Raw genomic sequence first — 19895 nt, forward strand, 5'->3', positions numbered from 1 at the left:
TGTGATTGACAGTAGCTAACACTTTAATTGCAGACATGACAGTTTGAAATAGGCCACAGAAAAAGTGTGAGCGTCCAGTAAGACGAGCACACAGACATTAAAAGACATTCAGCATATTGGACCACCTGGGACATTAATGAAGACATTGTGTCCTCTTGGAAAGGTAAAGACCTGACATAGTAGAAGGTTGTGATGCTCCACAGTTCCTCTCGCTAGTTCGCTTCACCCTTGGAGGCCTCGTCAAAGTTCTCCACCAGATCTGAAAGGACAAGGAGAAGGTTGTTCACTTGCGCCACCTGCAGGACACTCATGGCTCCTTGGAGTGTGAAAACCAAGTCTTGGTGTTCTTGTTGATCAGGAACACTAAAGTTCTCACCTGGAACTTCATCGTCTTCTTCTTCTATTGCAGCAACCGGTGCTCTTCCATCTGTGGCTGGAAAAACAAAAACACTTTAAGACTTTGGATATGGCCATATGTATAGTTCATATTTTAAATTGAATTAACTTAACATATTTCATCAATGATTTCCTACATTCCAGAATGTGTCAAACTGAAGAAGTTCAATCATCTGAACTGCAACTGTCCACTTGAGCAGATTAAGGCCACGATAGGATAAACACTAATAATGACCACTTCGGTTAACTTTTAAGTCAAAATAAAGGAAAACAGTGATAACCGCACGTCTTTACACACTAATAATCAACATTTCCCAATCTGCACTTTTATAAACACTGATCAACCAGGATAATAAATTGTTATTGAACCTAATCTCTTAGAACAGAGTGATCCTTCTATGCTCAACCAGAATCCGAGATAGGTGTTTTACGGTGCGTTCAGGGACCAACAGAAATAATATTAATAGTTTTTGTTAAGCAGTTATTTAAATCAATCATACAGAACACAGCAATATTTTATAGAATAAAAGCTTAAATCAGAGAAAACACCAAGACTAAAACACTCAGTTAAGCATAAACACGACACAAGCAAAATACTGTTTTTTCCTAGCTATTTTAGTCTAAATATATTTTTTGTAAAAAAAAATTATAGTGTGTGTATGAATACTTTTAGACAGCCCTAATTTCCACGTAGTAGCCGTGATAGAATCCTGGACGACAACACTGGCAGAGAGTACAGTAGAACACACAACTACATGTTTACAAATAATGATGCAGGTCATAAACACTTGATTTTTAAACAATGACTAGTTGAAGATGAATCCTAGTTTGCAGTCAAACATGTAAACAAGTAGACACAATAAGGCAAGTGTTACTGTACTTGTTTGCAGTGGCACACAGTTATACACCACTCTCATGTTCATATAGTATACATACTGTACTATAACGGAAATTCAGTTTAAGAATAATACATTAATTAAAAAACAATTGTACAATATATCGTAATTTAAAGTAAATGGGTTATACTTGTAAAGTGTTTTTCTACCTTTAAAGCACTTTGACACTGATGGAGGGAGCTGCCATGCAAGGCCCTAACCACCACCCATCAGGAGCAAGGGTGAAGTGTCTTGCTCAAGGACACAATGGACATGACTAGGGTTGGTAGAAGCTGGGGATTGAACCAGGAACCCTCAGGTTGGTGGCACAACCACGCCAGTTCAATATTAAATGTCACTAAATTATAGTATTATTTTTGTATTAATTATTAAGGATGATATATTTTATTGAAACATATCCATCAGTGATGTGCGAATACATCCATCCATTTTCTACCCCTTGTCCCTTTTGGGGTCACGGGGGGTGCTGGAGCCTATCTCAGCTGCATTTGGGCGGAAGGCGGGCTACACCCTGGACAAGTCTCCACCTTATCACGGGGTATGACACAGACAATCGATACTGAAATATTGCTATTGCCGATACCAGATGGTAGGGCAGAGCGATATGACTAAAAAATTCATCACGATATAAGTGTTTCATATCAGTAGATATCGATAATTATCGATAAAAAAAACACAAAAAACTATTCTAAATAAAGACCAGGAGAAAAAAGGCTGAATTTTAATACTTTTATTTTAAATATAACCTTTAACCTTTAGAACGAGGTCAGCATTAAGAAAAACAGTCAAATAAATGAAAATACTGGTCGATGTGCAAATATTGACATTAAATAAATGCTTACCCAGACTTCTCAACTATGCTGAGCGGTAGCATGTCCTTCACTAATTGATACACCGCTGCACCCCTTATTTCTTTATAATGTTTAGAATTTTTGTCCTATGGCACTGCTGCCGAGTGCCTCTCGATGGTGGTCTGTTGCCGCTTTGGAGCTGTTCCACTTGCACCGGCTGATGTTGTGGTTGTTTGCTGCTGTACTCCAGCGGGTGAGAGTGGCTCAGGTGGTAAAATAAGTTTGTCGTGTTCCAAGACTTGGTCGGGACTACGACCTTGCAAAGTTTGCAGACAGTATTACTCTGATTCGTATCGGACTTAAACAATCCAAAATACTGCCAAACTGGTGACGTGACGTTTCCTTTTTTATTTACAATTTCCTCTCGTGCTGCCGCACTCATATTCCCGTTTTGTTGATTAACGTGGACCCCGACTTAAACGAGTTGAAAAACTTATTGGGGTGTTACCATTTAGTGGTCAATTGTACGGAATATGTACTGAACTGTGCAATCTACTAATAAAAGTATCAATCAATTGTTGCTTTTTTTTTCTTTTCCCTGTTAGCATTTCCCAGAATGCCTTGCGGTTCAGGCTAGGCCGTGATAGGTCGAGAGGCTAAAGCCCTTCCTTTGCCTACACCCCCCAGAATGCCGTGCGGTTCCGGCTCAGCGTTTCTTACTATTTTTTTTCTAACAGAACTCAGTGAAATTATCGAACGTTCTATCGACCCCATTTTCTATTGATATTGATCACATGTCTATCGTGATATATATCGTTATCGTTTTATCGTCCAGCCCTACCAGATGGTTATGCAGGACGATCCATCTCCAAGTCATTTTAAGTCATCTATTAAGAACAGGAAGTAACTTAATGATTGACATGTTGGCTCGACGACTTTGTCTTCCACTTAAAATGGACAAAATGCCTGCATGATTTCAGTTTGGACTGATATTACTGAGATCATCTCACACATATTAATCAGGTAAGCTTTCAATCGTCCAATGTGGATAATCTTACATCAAATGTTCCACTTTGCAATGTTTTAGGGCAGGATGTCCAAAGTGCGTCCCAGGGGTCCATTTGTAGCTCGCAGGTAATTCTTTAACGGCCTCACGGCACATTTTAAAAATACGATTGAACATTTTTTTAAACGTAAAAAGTGGTATAAAAGAGCAAACGGGTGAAATGCAACAAGAAAATGTTGCAATGTTTACTCGAATAACACAAAGCTGACTGTTTCTTTCTTTAAAAAATAATAATGAATCAAAATCTCTGTCATTATGAATAATTGACTATTCAAGGCTCCAATTACGTCACGTTAAATTTTCCACTTAAGAGATATTTTTGAGGGAAAATGTTGCATATTTTGTGTTTGCCATATAAAAAACTGAGCTGTTTTTTTTAAAGGGCCTAAAATGAACAAACAAAAAAACAAACAACAATAAAACTTATAATTGATGGATGGATCTGAAGTTGATCTTGATACTACTGTGTTTTTTAAAAGTACACAGTAAAAAAATGGGTAGGACCCTTTTGGATCCCCAATAATTTTAGTGTGATTTGTTTTTAAGTGTCATTGCTCAAAAAATAATAATGAATTACAATCAATTGGTGTTATTAGTTATTGACTTTTTTAAAGCCTCCAATTATTATATAATCTCAAATATTCCACTTAAAAAAATATTGGGTGATAATATTGCATACTTTGTGTTTTTTTCCATCAAAAAACATGGTTTTCTTTGACAAAAAGAGGATACAACTTAAATAATTAAAATCATTATATTGACAGATGGACTTAATGTTGATCTGGAGATTTAAAACTTGAATAATAACAAAACAAAATAATACTGAATAATGACACATTTTTAATATTTTTTTGACCAAAACAGGTCCCTGGGATCAAGCCTGAGTGGGGGCCGAAATGTATATTTTTTATACAAATATTGGATTGGTTTTTAAAATTAAAAAAATGTCGAAATGGACTCTGCTTGCTTTGATTTTTCAGTCTGCGTCCCTAAGTGGAAAAAGTTTGGACACCCCTGTTTTAGGGGGAGAATATTACACATCTTGTATTTTTGCCATGTAAAAATCGTTTTTTTTTTACTTTTATTTGACAAAAAAGGCATAAAACAATACTAGAAACTTGATAATTGACAGCTTTGAAGTTAATCTAAAGATTTAATTGTTGAAAGTAAAATGTTTTTAATTTATTTTTCACTTAGGAGTAAAGGCCCTTAAAGGATCATCAATTATTTTAGTGAGGATTTTTTTTTAACTGTCAGCTCCTGATTTATTTATTCATTTAAGGCTGTGATTACTTGACATATTCTGTACCACCACAACATTAAACTTTGAATTTTTTAGAGGAAAACAATGTCTATTTTGTGGTAGTGCCCAACAAAACAAACGCATTAAAAAGTATGTTACCTTTATATCCACAGCTAAACCTGAAGTTGAGCTAAAGATTCACTTTAGGCATAGAAAAAAAAAAAAGAAGTATATCCCTGGGAAAAAAATTGAGGGGAGCCCTAAAAAAAAATGTTTATATTATTTAATCAGGTTTTGAAAATGACAAATATTCAAATGATTTTACTTTCAGTGGAAAAAGTTAGGACAGCCCCGACAGATTGTAGGTGCAATAAAATAAATAAGAGTGTAGTGAAATTAGAGAATTACACTTCCATTTATCGTAACTCAAATTAGAATTTTACAGTACAGATAAGAACGACATGTTGCATTAGCTCATGGTCGTGCCGGATAAAAGAACAATAACGTGTAGATATTAGGGGTGTAACGGTACACAAATACTTCGGTTCGGTACGTACCGCAGTTCAGTTCATTTTCGGTACAGTAAGAAAACAACAAAATATAGATTTTTGGGGTTATTTATTTACCAAATTTGCGAAATCTTCCAACAAAAATATTTTTTGTGCAATATTTGATGGAAAGTAATGGGTCAATAATTCATAACATTGATTTTGATTCAATATTATGTTGTGAGCAATGACAGTTTGAAAGAAAAAAAACCAGCTTTGTTTTATTCGCCAACGTTGCAACTTTTTCTAAATTACATTTAGCCTTTAAGCTTTTTTATTTCACTTTTGTTTATGTTTTTGTTTATTTTAATGGTATTTTTAGAATGTGCCGTGGGCCTTTAAAACATTAGCTGTGGGCCGCAAATGGCCTCCGGGGCACACTTTTGACACCCCTGCAATAGATATTAAAAAATAAAATCTGATAAATCTATGGGTAAAAAGCAGAGCCTGGCAACACATGCGCGTATATTATAACTCTCTCGCTCCCTCTCTCTGCCCCTCCCTCACGAATGCTGCTGCGTGCACAATTTGTTTTGTTTTTAACCCCTTCTTAACCCTGAACGTACATTGAAAATACACGCAACCCTAACTTAAAATGCCGGACATTTGAGGCATTTAAGAAACTCCACCCGGACAGCCCCGCAAAAGAGGACATGTCCGGTGAAAAGAGGAGGTATGGTCAGTTTATCGTAGCTTGGTCGCTGCTAGCATGCCGTGTGTTGTGTATTGTTTACACAACGTGCGGTACGCTACTTAATATGTCCGTGTGGAAACTCGTTCGGTACACCTCCGAACCGAACTGAAACCCCCGTACCGAAACGGTTCAATACAAATACACGCACCGTTACACCTAGCAGATATAAATAGATTACTGTACGGATAAATATATAAATATATAAGGTTGATGGATGTATGTTATGTTGTCTTTATATTCTAGCGAGTTAATCCATTTTTTGGGGAAATTAGGTAATTGAGGAATCAACTAAATATATACTCATAATTCCAAGCGGGGATTATACTTTGACTATTGAGCATTTAGCAAAGACCTGCTAGTTTGGATGACTATGACACATGACTAAGAAGTGGAGTCCCACCCACCTTGTTTGGGCAAGGCCTCGGCGAGCCTCCTGAGGCTGGTCAGACTGTCGGCTCCCAGCTGGTTGAGGATGCCAGGCAGCATCTCGGTCAGCTGCTTGGTCTCGGCGTGTCCCGTGATGGTGAAGGTATTGGCGGCCAGGGAGGCCTGCACTTTGGGGTTGTTGAAGTGGATGACCGTGCCTTGGTTGGTGAACATGTTCACCTGCACACAGGGGCCACCTTAGCGCCGGAAGCCAAAGTGGGTCCAAAGTGGAGACGTACCTCCTCGATCCCCGAGATGTTGTTCACTCCCAGTTTCTTCAAGGAGAACTGCAGCTTCTTGTCGTCGGCCGTCGCCGTCCTGTGGACCACCTTCTTCTTCCGCCGGGCGCTGCCCTGGAACACAACGCCACAGACTCTTCAGGACTTCAGGTCAGTGTCTACACGGGGACATCTGCTTCTATGTGGACCAACACACCCTCCATCAAGTCACATGGACAAACTGACAGGACTTTGTGGTTACCCCCCAAAGGGACATCGGTCCCTAATAATAATAATAATAATAATAAAAGTCCAGAAATTCAATAGGGTCCTCTGTCCCTTTGGGCCATCGGTCCCTAATTTCAGCTGGCTCGCCGGTATTATACAGCGGCAGAGTTGCTGTAACACCGCATTTACCGCTAATACTTGCCAACCCTCCCGATTTTCCCGGGAGACTCCCGACGTTCAGAGCACCTCCCGAAAATCTCCCGCGGCAACCATTCTAGTGAATTTCTCCCGATTTCCACCCGGACAACAATATTAGGGGCGTGTCTAAAAAGGCACTGCCTTTAGTGTCCTCTAGAACCTGTCGTCACGTCCGCTTTTCTTCCGTACAAACCTGAGTGCCGATACAGTTACATAATACATGCTACACACAGAAGTGAATGCAATGCGTACTTGGTCAACAGCCATACAGGTCACACTGAGGGTGGCCTTATAAACAACTTTAACACTTACAAATATGCGCCACACTGTGAACTAGAGATGCGCAGATAGGCAATTATATCACCCGCAACCGCATCACTAAAGTCGTCATCCACCCGCAATCCACCCGAACCAGCATTTCATCAAAGCCACACCCGCCCGTTGTTATATATCTAATATAGACAATGCAAGGCATTAGTGAGGTTAGAAAGTGTAACTCCCTCCAAATAGCACAGACACAATGGCTTTCTTGAACTGATTTATTTGAAGGCTTACTTTCCCTTCAAATTCACCGTGAAAACTGTAATAAATAAAGCACGTTACAAACGTAAAAATAACATGCACAGCATGTGGATCAAACATGCCACCAAGTAAAATACCAACAAATGACAAATACCTCGTTAGGTTCCTTACATCCGTCGACAGACCAAATGAGACACTTCAAAATAAAAGTATGCCCACATACTGTTTCGTATGTGGGTAACAACATTTAACTATTTATAAATGGTTGATTTCTATAGGCTAGTAAGGTAAAGTGTTGTACCTGACAAGTTTGGGCTACCTTGCTTCTGCAGCCTTCATCAGAGGTGTCACGTGATGTTAGCGTGACGTTGTCTGTGACGTGTTATATGGATTGTACTATCAAGAGTTGTCAGGTATAACACTTTACCTACTAGCCTATATAAATCAACCATTCATACATACACGTCAGTAAGCTAAATGAACCTCTTCAACATAACATTTAACTATGTATAATGTAGCGGCTGGCTACAGGGTGTTAGCCAATGACATTGGCTGGGGGGCGGGACTTCCAGGAGAGACAGCGAAGTGACGTTATCGACAGGAAGTGAGAGTTCGCGTTGTCCCGGAAAAAGCGTTAGCGACATGAGAGTTGTTGTGTGGTTGTATTACATCTTGTGCAATAAAGACAAGACAAACGAAGAAGTTTTATGAGCCTACATTCCTGGGATTATTACAATATATATTTCCGAATTGGTCCAACCCCCACCCGCCCGAATCTATTTAAAATCTATTTTTTCGTCATGTCACCCGCCCGACCCGCGGTTTATCCGCGGACTCCGCGGTTGTGACCGCAAATCACACATCTCTACTGTGAACCCACACCAAACAAAAATGACAAACACATTTCGCACCGTAACAGAACATAAACACAACAGAACAAATACCAAGAAACCCTTGCAGCACTAACTCTTCCGGGATGCTACAATATACACCCCCCCGCTCCCGCCAAACCCCATCCACCTCACTGTTATTTTATTTTCAAATTTATTAGCCTGTGGAAAAAGTTAATGTTGATATTTATCTCAGAAGGCTGCAAATAGAAAAGAGGCATTAAATGTTGTATTTAAATTGTATTTAATATACCATTGATGTTTTTTTGTTTGTTTTTTGAAAGTTGATTTTGCACTATTAAGCGTTGCCTGTTCCATATTCAGTGGTAAAGCAAATCTGTGTAGCAAACTGAGCAATAATTAACGTTGTATTCATGCACTTTCTCTTGCTACTTCAAGGCTTGAGTGTTTGATTCATTCATTGTTATTTTATTTTCAAATGCATTATTAGCCTGTGGAAAAAGTTAATTTTGATATTTACCTCAGGAGGCTGCAAATAGAAAAGAGGCATTCAATTTTTATTTAAATTTTATTTGATATGCCATTGATATTTTGTAATTATTATTATTATTAGAAACTCAATTTTGCCGTTAAAAATTTTGGCCCACTCTGTATTTGAGTTTGACACCCCTGGCCTACATAAACAAAATAGTTAGCATTTGACATTTATCGTCTTGAACAGTTCTCAACAAGTTTACAGTATATGTTGCCTAATTAAGCACTATTGTAATCACTATATAAAATAAAATAAGTTATTAAGTCGGTTTAGCTGATTGGCGAGCTAGCTTGCGCAGCCAGTGGGTCCATGACGATGACTTCTGTTTTGTTTGATCAGCCGTTTTACTGCCAAGTTAGAGACACTGTTTGGAGACAACTAAAAAGGTATGTAAGTAAACATTTATAAAGTATTTGTTTATAAATAACTCATTTTGCAACATAGACATGTACTGCTTTTAGTCTGGTGCGACTTTTATGGAAATATGCTTTTAATCAATCAATGTTTATTTATATAGCCCTAAATCACAAGTGTCTCAAAGGGCTGCGCAAGCCACAACGACCTCCTCGGTACAGAGCCCACTAAAGGGCAAGGAAAAACTCACGACCCAGTGGGACGTCGATGAGAATGACTATGAGAAACCTTGGAGAGGACCGCAGATGTGGGTAACCCCTCACCCCCCTCTAAGGGAGACCGGATGCAATGGAAGTCGAGTGGGTCTAACATAATAGTGAAAGTCCAGTCCAGAGTGGATCTTACATTATAGTGAGAGTCCAGTCCATTGTGGATCTAACATAATAGTGAAAGTCCAGTCCATAGTGGATCTAACATAATAGTGAAAGTCCAGTCCATAGTGGATCTAACATTATAGTGAGAGTCCAGTCCATTGTGGATCTAACATAATAGTGAGTGTCCAGTCCATAGTGGATCTAACCTTATAGTGAGAGTCCAGTCCATAGTGGATCTAAATAATAGTGAGTGTCCAGTCCATAGTGGATCTGACATAATACTGAGAGTCCAGTCTATAGTGGATCTAACATATTATTGTGAGAGTCCAGTCCAGAGTGGATCTGACATAATAGTGTGTGTCCAGTCCATAGTGGATCTAACATAATATTGTGAGAGTCCAGTCCAGAGTGGATCTGACATAATAGTGAGTCCAGTCTATAGTGGATCTAACATAATAGTGTGAAAGTCCAATCCATAGTGGATCTAACATAACAGTGAGTGCCCAGTCCATAGTGGATCTGACATAATAGTGATAGTCCAGTCCCTAGTGGATCTAACATTATAGTGAGAGTCCAGTCCATAGTGGATCTGACATAAAAGTGAGAGTCCAGTCTATAGTGGATCTAACATAATAGTGTGAAAGTCCAGTCCATAGTGGATCTAACATAACAGTGAGTGCCCAGTCCATAGTGGATCTGACATAATAGTGATAGTCCAGTCCATAGTGGATCTAACATTATAGTGAGAGTCCAGTCCATAGTGGATCTGACATAAAAGTGAGAGTCCAGTCTATAGTGGATCTAACATAAAAGTGAGAGTCCAGTCTATAGTGGATCTAACATAATAGTGAGAGTCCAGTCCATAGTGGATCTAACATAATAGTGAACGTCCAGTCCATAGTGGATCTAACATTATAGTGATAATCCAGTCCATATTGGATCTGACATAATAGTGAGAGTCCAGCCTATAGTGGATCTGACATAATAGTGAGAGTCCAGTCCATAGTGGATCTATCATAATAGTGTGAGAGTCCAGTCCATAATGGATCTAACATAATATTGTGAAAGTCCAGTCCATGATGGATCTAACATTATAGTGAGAGTCCAGTCCATAGTGGATCTGACATAATAGTGAGAGTCCAGTCCATAGTGGATCTATCATAATAGTGTGAGAGTCCAGTCCATAGTGAATGTAACATAATAGTGTGAGAGTTCAGTCCATAGTGAATCTAACATAATAGTATGAGAGTCCAGTCCATAGTGGATCTAACATAATAGTGTGAGAGTCCAGTCCATAGTGGATCTAACATAATAGTGAGAGTCCAGTCCATGGTAGGGCCAGCAGGAGACCATTCCAAGCGGAGAGGGGTTTTAAAAATTTAGTGGACTATAAGTCGCAGTCTTCTCCACAGTCCAGCAGGGGGTGAGACCCAAACCAAAAAAACAAAACAAAACAAAAAAAATCGCGAATTATAGTCCGAAAAATTGGGTACTGTTTTTCTCTTGCCCTGATGTGGGCTCTTGAGTTGAGGAAGTCGTCGTGGCTTGTGCAGCCTTTTGAGACATTTGTGATTAAGAGCTATATATGTCCGTGTATATTCTGCACAGATTGTGGACAACTGACAAGAGGCTTCGCTCTGCTCATTTAATTCTACTGTCAAATAAACGTGCTCAGGTGCATTTTAAAAGCCAGAGACGAGGAACAAAGCACATCATTGTTCAATTAATTGACTTATCAGCCCGGTCCTGCAACTGTATGGAATTCCTTTAAGGCTGGACATTGTACTTGTTAATGCCATTAAATCTATTTTATAAGTTATATATTTTGTTCTGGGCATGACGTGCAGGCTCCTCTATGGGTTCTTGGGGCACTAGGAGGTAAAACCCTTTACTACTGTTACCCCAGGTGGCCCTTGGCAAAGGCCTAGTACCTGACTGCCCCGTAGCCAGGGGAATGGTGAAGACCTCAACGGCGGAACAGGCAGAAGACGGTAGATTTAAGAACTACCATAACGGCTGCGATGGCGGAAGAAGGCTGCAGCAGAAAAGGGTACCCGGTCCATGCCACTGGACCCTGACCCGATTTTGAGAAGGATCGTGTGGTGACTGTCTGGGCACCAGTCTCCCCCCGTTAAACTAAGTCACGCAGAGGCATCCTTCATAAAGGGATACTCCCCTACCAGGAGGACCGTCATACTTGTTCGAGTGATCGTCAATGACAACATATATATATATATATATATATATATATATATATATATATATATATATATATATATATATATATATATATATATGTTTATTAGGGCTGGGCAACGATTAAAAATTTTAATAGAAGTTAATCGCACTATTTTCTCCGATCAATCGGAGAAATAGTGTATAAGATAAATAGATAGAGAATAGCAGATACAATCAAAGCCCAAAAATGAATTAAAAAGTAGTGTGTAATGCACCTTTATTGGAATATTCTCCCACATGAACAAAAGCGCCAAAACATTTGTTGGGCAAACACAATTTAAATCAGTGCTTGTTAAACAGTAGCAGTTAAATAGCATATTTTATGAAAATCAACTCAAAAAATGTAAATACAAACATTTAAGCTTATTGCCACTGCCAGGGTATTTAAGTTATCCTGTTTGTTATGGAAAATAAATATAATCTACATACAAATCTCTGAGCCACAATCATAACATCCAAACAGGCAATTTCTGAGGTAACAGCAGAAACATTTTTTTTATCAGGGATCTTATGTTTAAAAAAACTATATTATAGGTAGTGGGCTGTTTTAGGGAATTCTTGATCAAATTATCCGTAGTAGCAATATTAATAATGTTGTGTTTATTATGCGTAGTGCACTTAAAATAATTACGACCATATTTAGGAATTGATATGATGGGAATTTTCCGATTGTTTGCTTGGTGCTTTGATAAACTGAACGCATCATATACATGGTACTCTATTGTGATGTTATGAGCCAGGGAAAAAAAGAACTACCCTACCCAGCATGCAACAGGAGTGATGAGCTTGCGTGGTAGCTTGGTAAAGGTTGTTGTGTGTCGCCATGACGGCATCTTGTATGTTGTGATATGCACGCTCTGAAAGTAAACGTTAACAACCCAGCCAACACACCTCGTCTGCATTATTCATAAATAGACAGACACCACATATACTCCGCTGCTTCACAGGCCGCTGGATGTAGCCCGCAAAGTATTCCCATGCTAGCTAGCCGGTTTAGCAAGTACGCGTAATTCAGTCCGAAACGGCCCGATCTAATCACATCCAGAATTGTCTGGCGGTCGTAAGTGATCCCGGAGTGACCACGCTGTAAGCCAGCCATGAAATTTGCAGAATTGTCCGGTATTTTTGCCAAATGTTCCATCTTTAACAAGAGTCCCTCGATGCCGAAGACCGTCCGGGCGCCGCCATCTTGTTAAAAAAATCCGTTAACAAAATAAAAGCATGTAAACAACATACGCAAATGTGCGATAAATTAATTGTCGGCGTTAATAGATTGATGAGTTAACTCCTAATTAACGCATTAACTTGCCCACCCCTAATATATATATACACACATACATACATACACACACATACATATGTATATCTATATTATATATATATATATATATATATATATATATATATATATATATACACAAACACACACATACATACATATATATATCTCTGTATATACATACATACATCAATCAATCAATCAATGTTTACTTATATAGCCCTAAATCACTAGTGTCTCAAAGGGCTGCACAAACCACAACACAAACCACTACCACATCCTCGGTAGGCCCACATAAGGGCAAGGAAAACTCACACCCAGTGGGACGTCGGTGACAATGATGACTATGACAACCTTGGAGAGGACGAAAGCAATGGATGTCGAGCGGGTCTAACATGATACTGTGAAAGTTAAATCCATATTAGATCCAACACAGTCGCGAGAGTCCAGTCCAAAGCGGATCCAACACAGCAGCACATACATATTAGGGGTGTAACGGTACGCGTATTTGTATCGAACCGTTTTGGTACGGGGGTTTCGGTTCGGTTCGGAGGTGAACCGAACGACATGGACATATAAGTAGCGCGCCGCACGTTTTGTAAACCATGAATTGATTTACGTAGACCCCGACTTAAACCAGTTGAAAAACTTTTTCAGGTGTTGTACGGAATATGTACTGTACTGCAATCTACTATTAAAAGTTTCAATCAATCAAAAAAACAACAACACATGCATGCATGCTAGCAACGACTGGTAGATAGACTGACCACACCTTCTCTTTTCACGGGATATGTCCTCTTTGCGGAGCTGTCCAGGTGAAGTTTCTTAAATGCTTCGAATGTCGGGCATTTTAAGTTATGGTTGCATGTTCTTTCAATGTACGTACAGGGTTAAAGCGGTAAAAAAAAAAAAAAAAAAAAAGTGGTGTACGCAGCGTCAACATTCGTGAGGGCGGGGCAGAGACAGAGAGCGAGAGAGTTATGATAAACGCGCATGCCTCGCCAGGCTCTGCTGTTTATCCTTTGATTACCGGTAATCAGATTTAATTTTTTATTATCTATAGCAGGGGTGCCTAAAGTGTGCCCCGGAGGCCATTTGCGGCACACAGCTAATGTTTTAAAGGCCCACGGCACATTCTAAAATCACTATTAAAATAAACAAAAACATAAACAAAAGTGAAATAAAAAAAGCTTAAAGGCTAAATGTAATTTAGAAAAAGTTGCAACGCTGACTAATTAAACAAAAATTGTTTTTTTTTCTTATATATATATGTATATATATATATATATATATATATATATATATATATATATATATATATATATATATATATATAATTCAATATAACATACATCCATAAATGTGGATGCATATGCTAAAGTGCAATATATTTATCTGTACAGTAATCTATATATTAATATCTGCACCTTATTGCTTTTTATCCTGCACTACCATGAGCTAATGCAACAAAATTTAAATTTTAACTTTATTGCAAAGTTCAAATTTGAATGTCTCCAAAGCCTTAATTTGTGCTATCCCCATTTAATGACTTCTAATGCTTTTTAATGACCCGCAGGAGTGTTTGTGTTGAGCATAGTGTTTCATATACAATCATTTGCCTAAAACAATGTATCCAGTCCTGTGTTGACAGAATTACAACTAAAAAAACATCTGTTACATTTAAAAAAAAAAAAGAGCATCTTGTCTTACCTTCCCACCAATGCGGACTTGCGCCTGCAGCTTAGCTAACTTTTCTTGATTCATAATTGTTTCTTTCATCTGCAAACAAAAAGGACATCAGGTTTAAAACTTATTCATATACTTTAACCCTTGTGTAGTGTTCATATTGTTGTTACTCAACCAGCGTGTGTTGCATTTTGTGGCTTTTAATGCTTCACAATCAAACACTTATGTTAAAATACTAAACTTTATAAACATAAGTTCAGTATTTTAACATAAAAGTGTTTGATTGTGAGGCATTAAAAGTCACAATACGCAACAGGTCCATCAGACCCACGAATGCTGGCTGAGTAACAACAATATGAACATTGCACAAAAAATTTCTCTGCCAGTTTCCCCATCCCACAGGGATTCTTCTTTTATGTTTCTGCACCCGCGGTTCCCACTTAAAATTGCAACATTGTTTGTCGACGCGGTCTGCTCTCATTTTCTCGCACAATTTGACCCTCTGATTTTCTGTGTACCGACACTCTGTCCTCCTCCTGTCTAGGCCTGCTGTGTGTGTGGGTGGGTGCGTGTGGTAAACAGAACATCAATTTCCACACTTCTACTAGTGACCCGGACATCTTATATGTAACAGAAATGTGTAGGGGGGTGTGTGGTCATTACATGTGTACTCTGATATATGTTCTTCACAGAAAATGAGCCAAAGTCAGTGAGTCTCAGTTAGAAAAAATTAATTAATTGTATCATTTTTCTTTTAATAAATGGGTCCCACGGACCCAAACACCACACTAAAAGAATTTTAATACAACTGCAGCAGCTAGCTTTAGTATTTTCTCGTCTTTTCCCTTACTTACAGGTGTACCTAATGTTATGGCCAGTGTTTATGACCATAACCACAAAGACAACTGATTGATTAACGTGGACCCCGACTTAGACAAGTTGAAAAGCTTATTTGGGTGTTAAAATTTAGTGGTCATTTTACGGAATATGTACTAAACTGCAATCTACTAATAAAAGTTTCAATCAATCAATCATGCCACGTGATTTACCATGCTGCCATCTGTAAAATGTTAGTATCAATCAATGTGTACACATTGCCTCGCCATACCTGACTTGGTCTTATAGAAGTCCTCCAAACGATATCAACACGTCAACAACATACATGACAGCATTAAAGGCCTACTGAAACCCACTACTACCGACCACGCAGTTTGATAGTTTATATATCAATGATGAAATCTTAACATTGCAACGCATGCCAATACGGCCAGTTTAGTTTGCAATTTTAAATTTCCCGCGAAGTATCCTGTTAAAAACGTCGTAGAATGATGACGCGTACGCGTGACGTCACTGGCTGTAGCCCACATGTTCTTCCAGCACCACTCATGGCTAAAAGTCGTCTCTTTTCATCGCATAATTACACAGTACTCTTAACTACTGTGTTGCTGAATCTTTTGCAATTTGTTCAATTAATAATGGAGAAGTCAAAGAAGAAAGATGTAGGTGGGAAGCAGTGTATTGCAGCTGCCTTTAGCAACACGAACACAGCCGGTGTTTCCTTGTTTACATTCCCGAAGGTGAAGCTTTACTATAGAACAGAGCGGTCAAGCGATCATGGTTCCCTACCATATGTGAACCGGCAGGTTTCGGTGAGAAAATGGTGGTAATAAGTCGGCTCTTACCGTAGACATGAACAGAGCTTGCGTCCTCCTGCAGCTGTGGACTCTCTTACCTCGTCCCACCAGAGACACTGGCGGTCACCACACCCGTGGCCACACCTCTCTGACTTTCAGGTATGACTATATAATCTCACTAGAACACTAGTAACACAATAAGCAGATAAGGGATTTTCCAGAATTATCCTAGTAAATGTGTCTAATAACATCTGAATCGCTCCCACTGCCCTCGCCTTTTATTTTTTCTAGTCCTTTCCTCTCACTATCCTCATTTACGAATCTTTCATCCTCGCTCAAATTAATGGGGAAATCGTCGCTTTCCGAATCGCTCTCGCTGCTGGTGGACATGATTGTCAACAATGTGAGGATGTGAGGCGCTCCACAACCCGTGACGTCACGCGCACATACTGCTACTTCCGGTACAGGCAAGGCTTTATTAGCGACCAAAAGTTACGAACTTTATCGTCGATGTTCTCTACTAAATCCTTTCAGCAAAAATATGGCAATATCGCAAAATGATCAAGTATGTCACATAGAATGGAGCTGCTATCCCCGTTTGAATAGAGAATCTCATTTCAGTAGGCCTTTAAATAACACACGCTTATTAAGCTTTTACAATGTAAAGTTTTGTTAGCTTGGAAGCTAACCTAGAAGTCAGGGCGGAAGCAACCAAATAGTTCATGTTAGCTAGCATGCTAGCTAGCACGGAGTGGATAAACCCCAGCAAGCTTAAGCGGGAACCTTCCGGCGCGTTCGAGACATTTTACAAGACAGAAGAAGACTTTAAAGTTACCTCTTGTCGTCTGAGCGGGCGCGAGCAAGGCGGCCGAAAGTGTATTTAAAGCTCCACACTGACCTGTGAACTAACAGCAGACACATGCGGGGAGCAAGATGGAGGCCGGGGGGGGGGGCGTAGGGAAGCCGAAGTGACGTCAGCACTAAGCGCGTAAAGAAAGTCGCGCATGCGTCATTTCGAAACACAATTTCCCCGGCATTTAGCTTGGCAGGCATCAGGTTGGATTGTTTTGACGTGACTTTTACGCACATTTATTCACTTGTATTGTGTGTTGTGTACACATTTCACATACTATAAATGAAATATGCCAAACATGTGAGTTTTAAATATTTTTTTTAGTTATCCGCTGTTACAATGGTTGTAGTTCCTTTGTTGAATTTTTCACATACAGGCTGAGCAGCTTTGGAGTATTCATGTGAAGTATTACTCCATAACAGGACTATATTAAAGGCCTACTGAAATGAGATGTTCTTATTTAAACGGGGATAGCAGGTCCATTCTATGTGTCATACTTGATCATTTCGCGATATTGCCATATTTTTGCTGAAAGGATTTAGTAGAGAACATCGACGATAAAGTTTGCAACTTTTGGTCGCTAATAAAAAAGCCTTGCCTGTACCGGAAGTAGCAGATAATGTGCGCGTGACGTCACTGTTTGTAGAGCTCCTCACATCCTCACATTGTTTACAAACATGGCCACCAGCAGCTACAGCGGTTTGGACCGAGAAAGCGACAATTTCCCCATTAATTTGAGCGAGAATGAAAGAATTGTGGATGAGGATAGTGAGAGTGAAGGACTAGAAGAAAAAAAAAGACGAGGGCAGTGGGATTGATTCAGATGTCATTAGACACATCCATCCATCCATTTTCTACCGCTTATTCCCTTTTGGGGTTGCGGGGGGCGCTGGCGCCTATCTCAGCTACAGTCGGGTGGAAGGCGGGGTACACCCTGGACAAGTCACCACCTCATCACAGAGAGACAACATTCACACTCACATTCACACACTAGGGCCAATCAACCTATCCCCAGGTGCATGTCTTTGGAAGTGGGAGGAAGCCGGAGTACCCGTAGGGAACCCACGCATTCACGGGGAGAACATGCAAACTCCAAACAGAAAGATCCCGAGCCTGGGATTGAACCCAGGACTGCAGGACCTTCGTATTGTGAGGCAGACGCACTAACCCCTCTGCCACCGTGAAGCCCTTATTAGACATATTTACTAGGATAATTCTGGAAAAAATATTAGACATATTTACTAGGATGATTCTGGAAAATCCCTTATCTGCATATTGTGTAACTAATGTTTCAGTGAAAGTTGGAGGGGGTGTGGTGACCGCCAGTGTCTCTGAGGGAAGCCATGGAGGAGCCAAGAAAGTCGCAGCTGCCTCTTTGACAGCTGCAGGAGGAACGACACAAGCTCCGCTCATGTTTACGGTAAGAGCCGACTTATTACCACAATTTTCTCACCGAAACCTGCCGGTTGACATGTGGTAGAGAGGCATGTTCGCTTGACCGCTCTGTTCTATATTAAAGCTTCACTACAAACAAAGAAACACCGGATGTGTTTGTGTTGCTACAGCCGGCTGCAATACACCGCTTTCCACCAACAGCATTCTTCTTTTGTAGTCTCCATTATTAATTGAACAAATTGCAAAAAGATTCAGCAACACAGATGTCCAGAATACTGTGTAATTATGCGATAAAAACAGACTACTTTTAGCCGTGATCGGTGCTGGGAGAACATGTCCGCTACCACCGCTACATACAGGCCTCAGTTTAAGGTAATATTTCTTTATATTATGCATGCTTCTGCTAAAATGTGGAGGCTGCACAATAATGCTGTGAGAGCATGCATGTGATACGCACCATGAATCACGTGTCTGCAGACCTTGGCCACTTTGTTCATTTAAATATGCATCTAGTGCAAATATATATTTGTCTTTAACTTTCAGGGATAATATTAACAAGTATAGGTTAAAAGTGAATTAAATATGTTTTTTTTTCTGGTTATTTGACAAAGTAGTGAAACTTATTGTCTTAAATGTATAATAGACTGTATTTATCTTATTCACATGTGAATAAAGCTGTATTATAGACTGTATTTATATTATTCACATGTGAATAATGCAGTTTAACAGACTATATTTATATTATTCACATGTGAATAATGCAGTATAATAGACTGTATTTATAATATTCACATGTGAATATTGCTGTATAATAAACTGTACTTATATTATTCACATGTGAATAATGCTGGAAAATATTTATATTATTTATAAATAATTTATATTATTTATATATATAATTTATAAACATTTATATTATTCACATGTGAATAATGCTGTATAATAGACTGTATTTATATTATTCACATGTGAATAATGCTGGAAAATAGACTGTATTTATATTATTCACATGTAAATAATTCTGTATAATAGATTGTATTTATATTATTCACATGTAAATAATATACTTTATTTTTTTATTATTCACATCTGAATAAGTGAAGTGAATTATATTTATATAGCACTTTTCTCTAGTGACTCAAAGCCCTTTACATAGTGAAACCCAATGTCTAAGTTACATTTAAACCAGTGTGGGTGGCACTGGGAGCAGGTGGGTAAAGTGTCTTGCCTAAGGACAAAATGGCAGTGACTAGGATGGCGGAAGTGGGAATCGAACCTGCAACCCCCAAATTGCTGGCACGGCTGCTCTACCAACCGAGCTATACCGCCCGAATAATGCTGTATTTATATTATTCACATGTGAATAATGCTGTATAATAGACTGTATTTATATTATTCACATGTGAATAATGCTGTATAATAAACTGTATTTATAGTATTCACATGTGATAAATGCTGTATAATAGACTG

At 39.0% G+C, this 19895-nt stretch overlaps 1 protein-coding gene across 2 annotated transcripts; it reads right to left on the reverse strand.

Moving 5' to 3' along the window:
* On the reverse strand, nt 1-17157 carry btf3 (basic transcription factor 3). Of its 2 annotated transcripts, none has more exons than XM_061908073.1 (6): nt 17076-17157; nt 14568-14636; nt 6300-6413; nt 6039-6240; nt 377-433; nt 1-259 (listed from the first exon to the last, which is right to left on the reverse strand). In XM_061908073.1, exons 2-6 carry the CDS (start codon nt 14634-14636, stop codon nt 213-215), a joined length of 489 nt encoding a protein of 162 aa, XP_061764057.1. In that variant the 5' UTR covers nt 17076-17157; the 3' UTR covers nt 1-212. The 2 variants fall into 2 exon arrangements, with proteins under 2 accessions (XP_061764057.1, XP_061764056.1); XM_061908072.1 differs by having other exon boundaries at nt 17013-17156.
* Between the last annotated feature and the right edge of the window lie 2738 nt (nt 17158-19895).

Source organism: Nerophis ophidion, linkage group LG08 (assembly GCF_033978795.1).
Source record: "Nerophis ophidion isolate RoL-2023_Sa linkage group LG08, RoL_Noph_v1.0, whole genome shotgun sequence".
NCBI classification, from domain to species: Eukaryota; Metazoa; Chordata; class Actinopteri; order Syngnathiformes; family Syngnathidae; genus Nerophis; species Nerophis ophidion.

Coding starts and splice junctions, on each gene's coding strand:
- btf3 (XM_061908073.1), bottom strand. CDS start 14,636: ATGAAAGAAACAATTATGAATCAAGAAAAGTTAGCTAAGCTGCAGGCG. Junction 6,414..14,567: donor AAGTCCGCATTGGTGGGAAG/GTAAGACAAGAT, acceptor GTTGTGTTCCAG/GGCAGCGCCCGGCGGAAGAA. Junction 6,241..6,299: donor ACATCTCGGGGATCGAGGAG/GTACGTCTCCAC, acceptor CCCTGTGTGCAG/GTGAACATGTTCACCAACCA.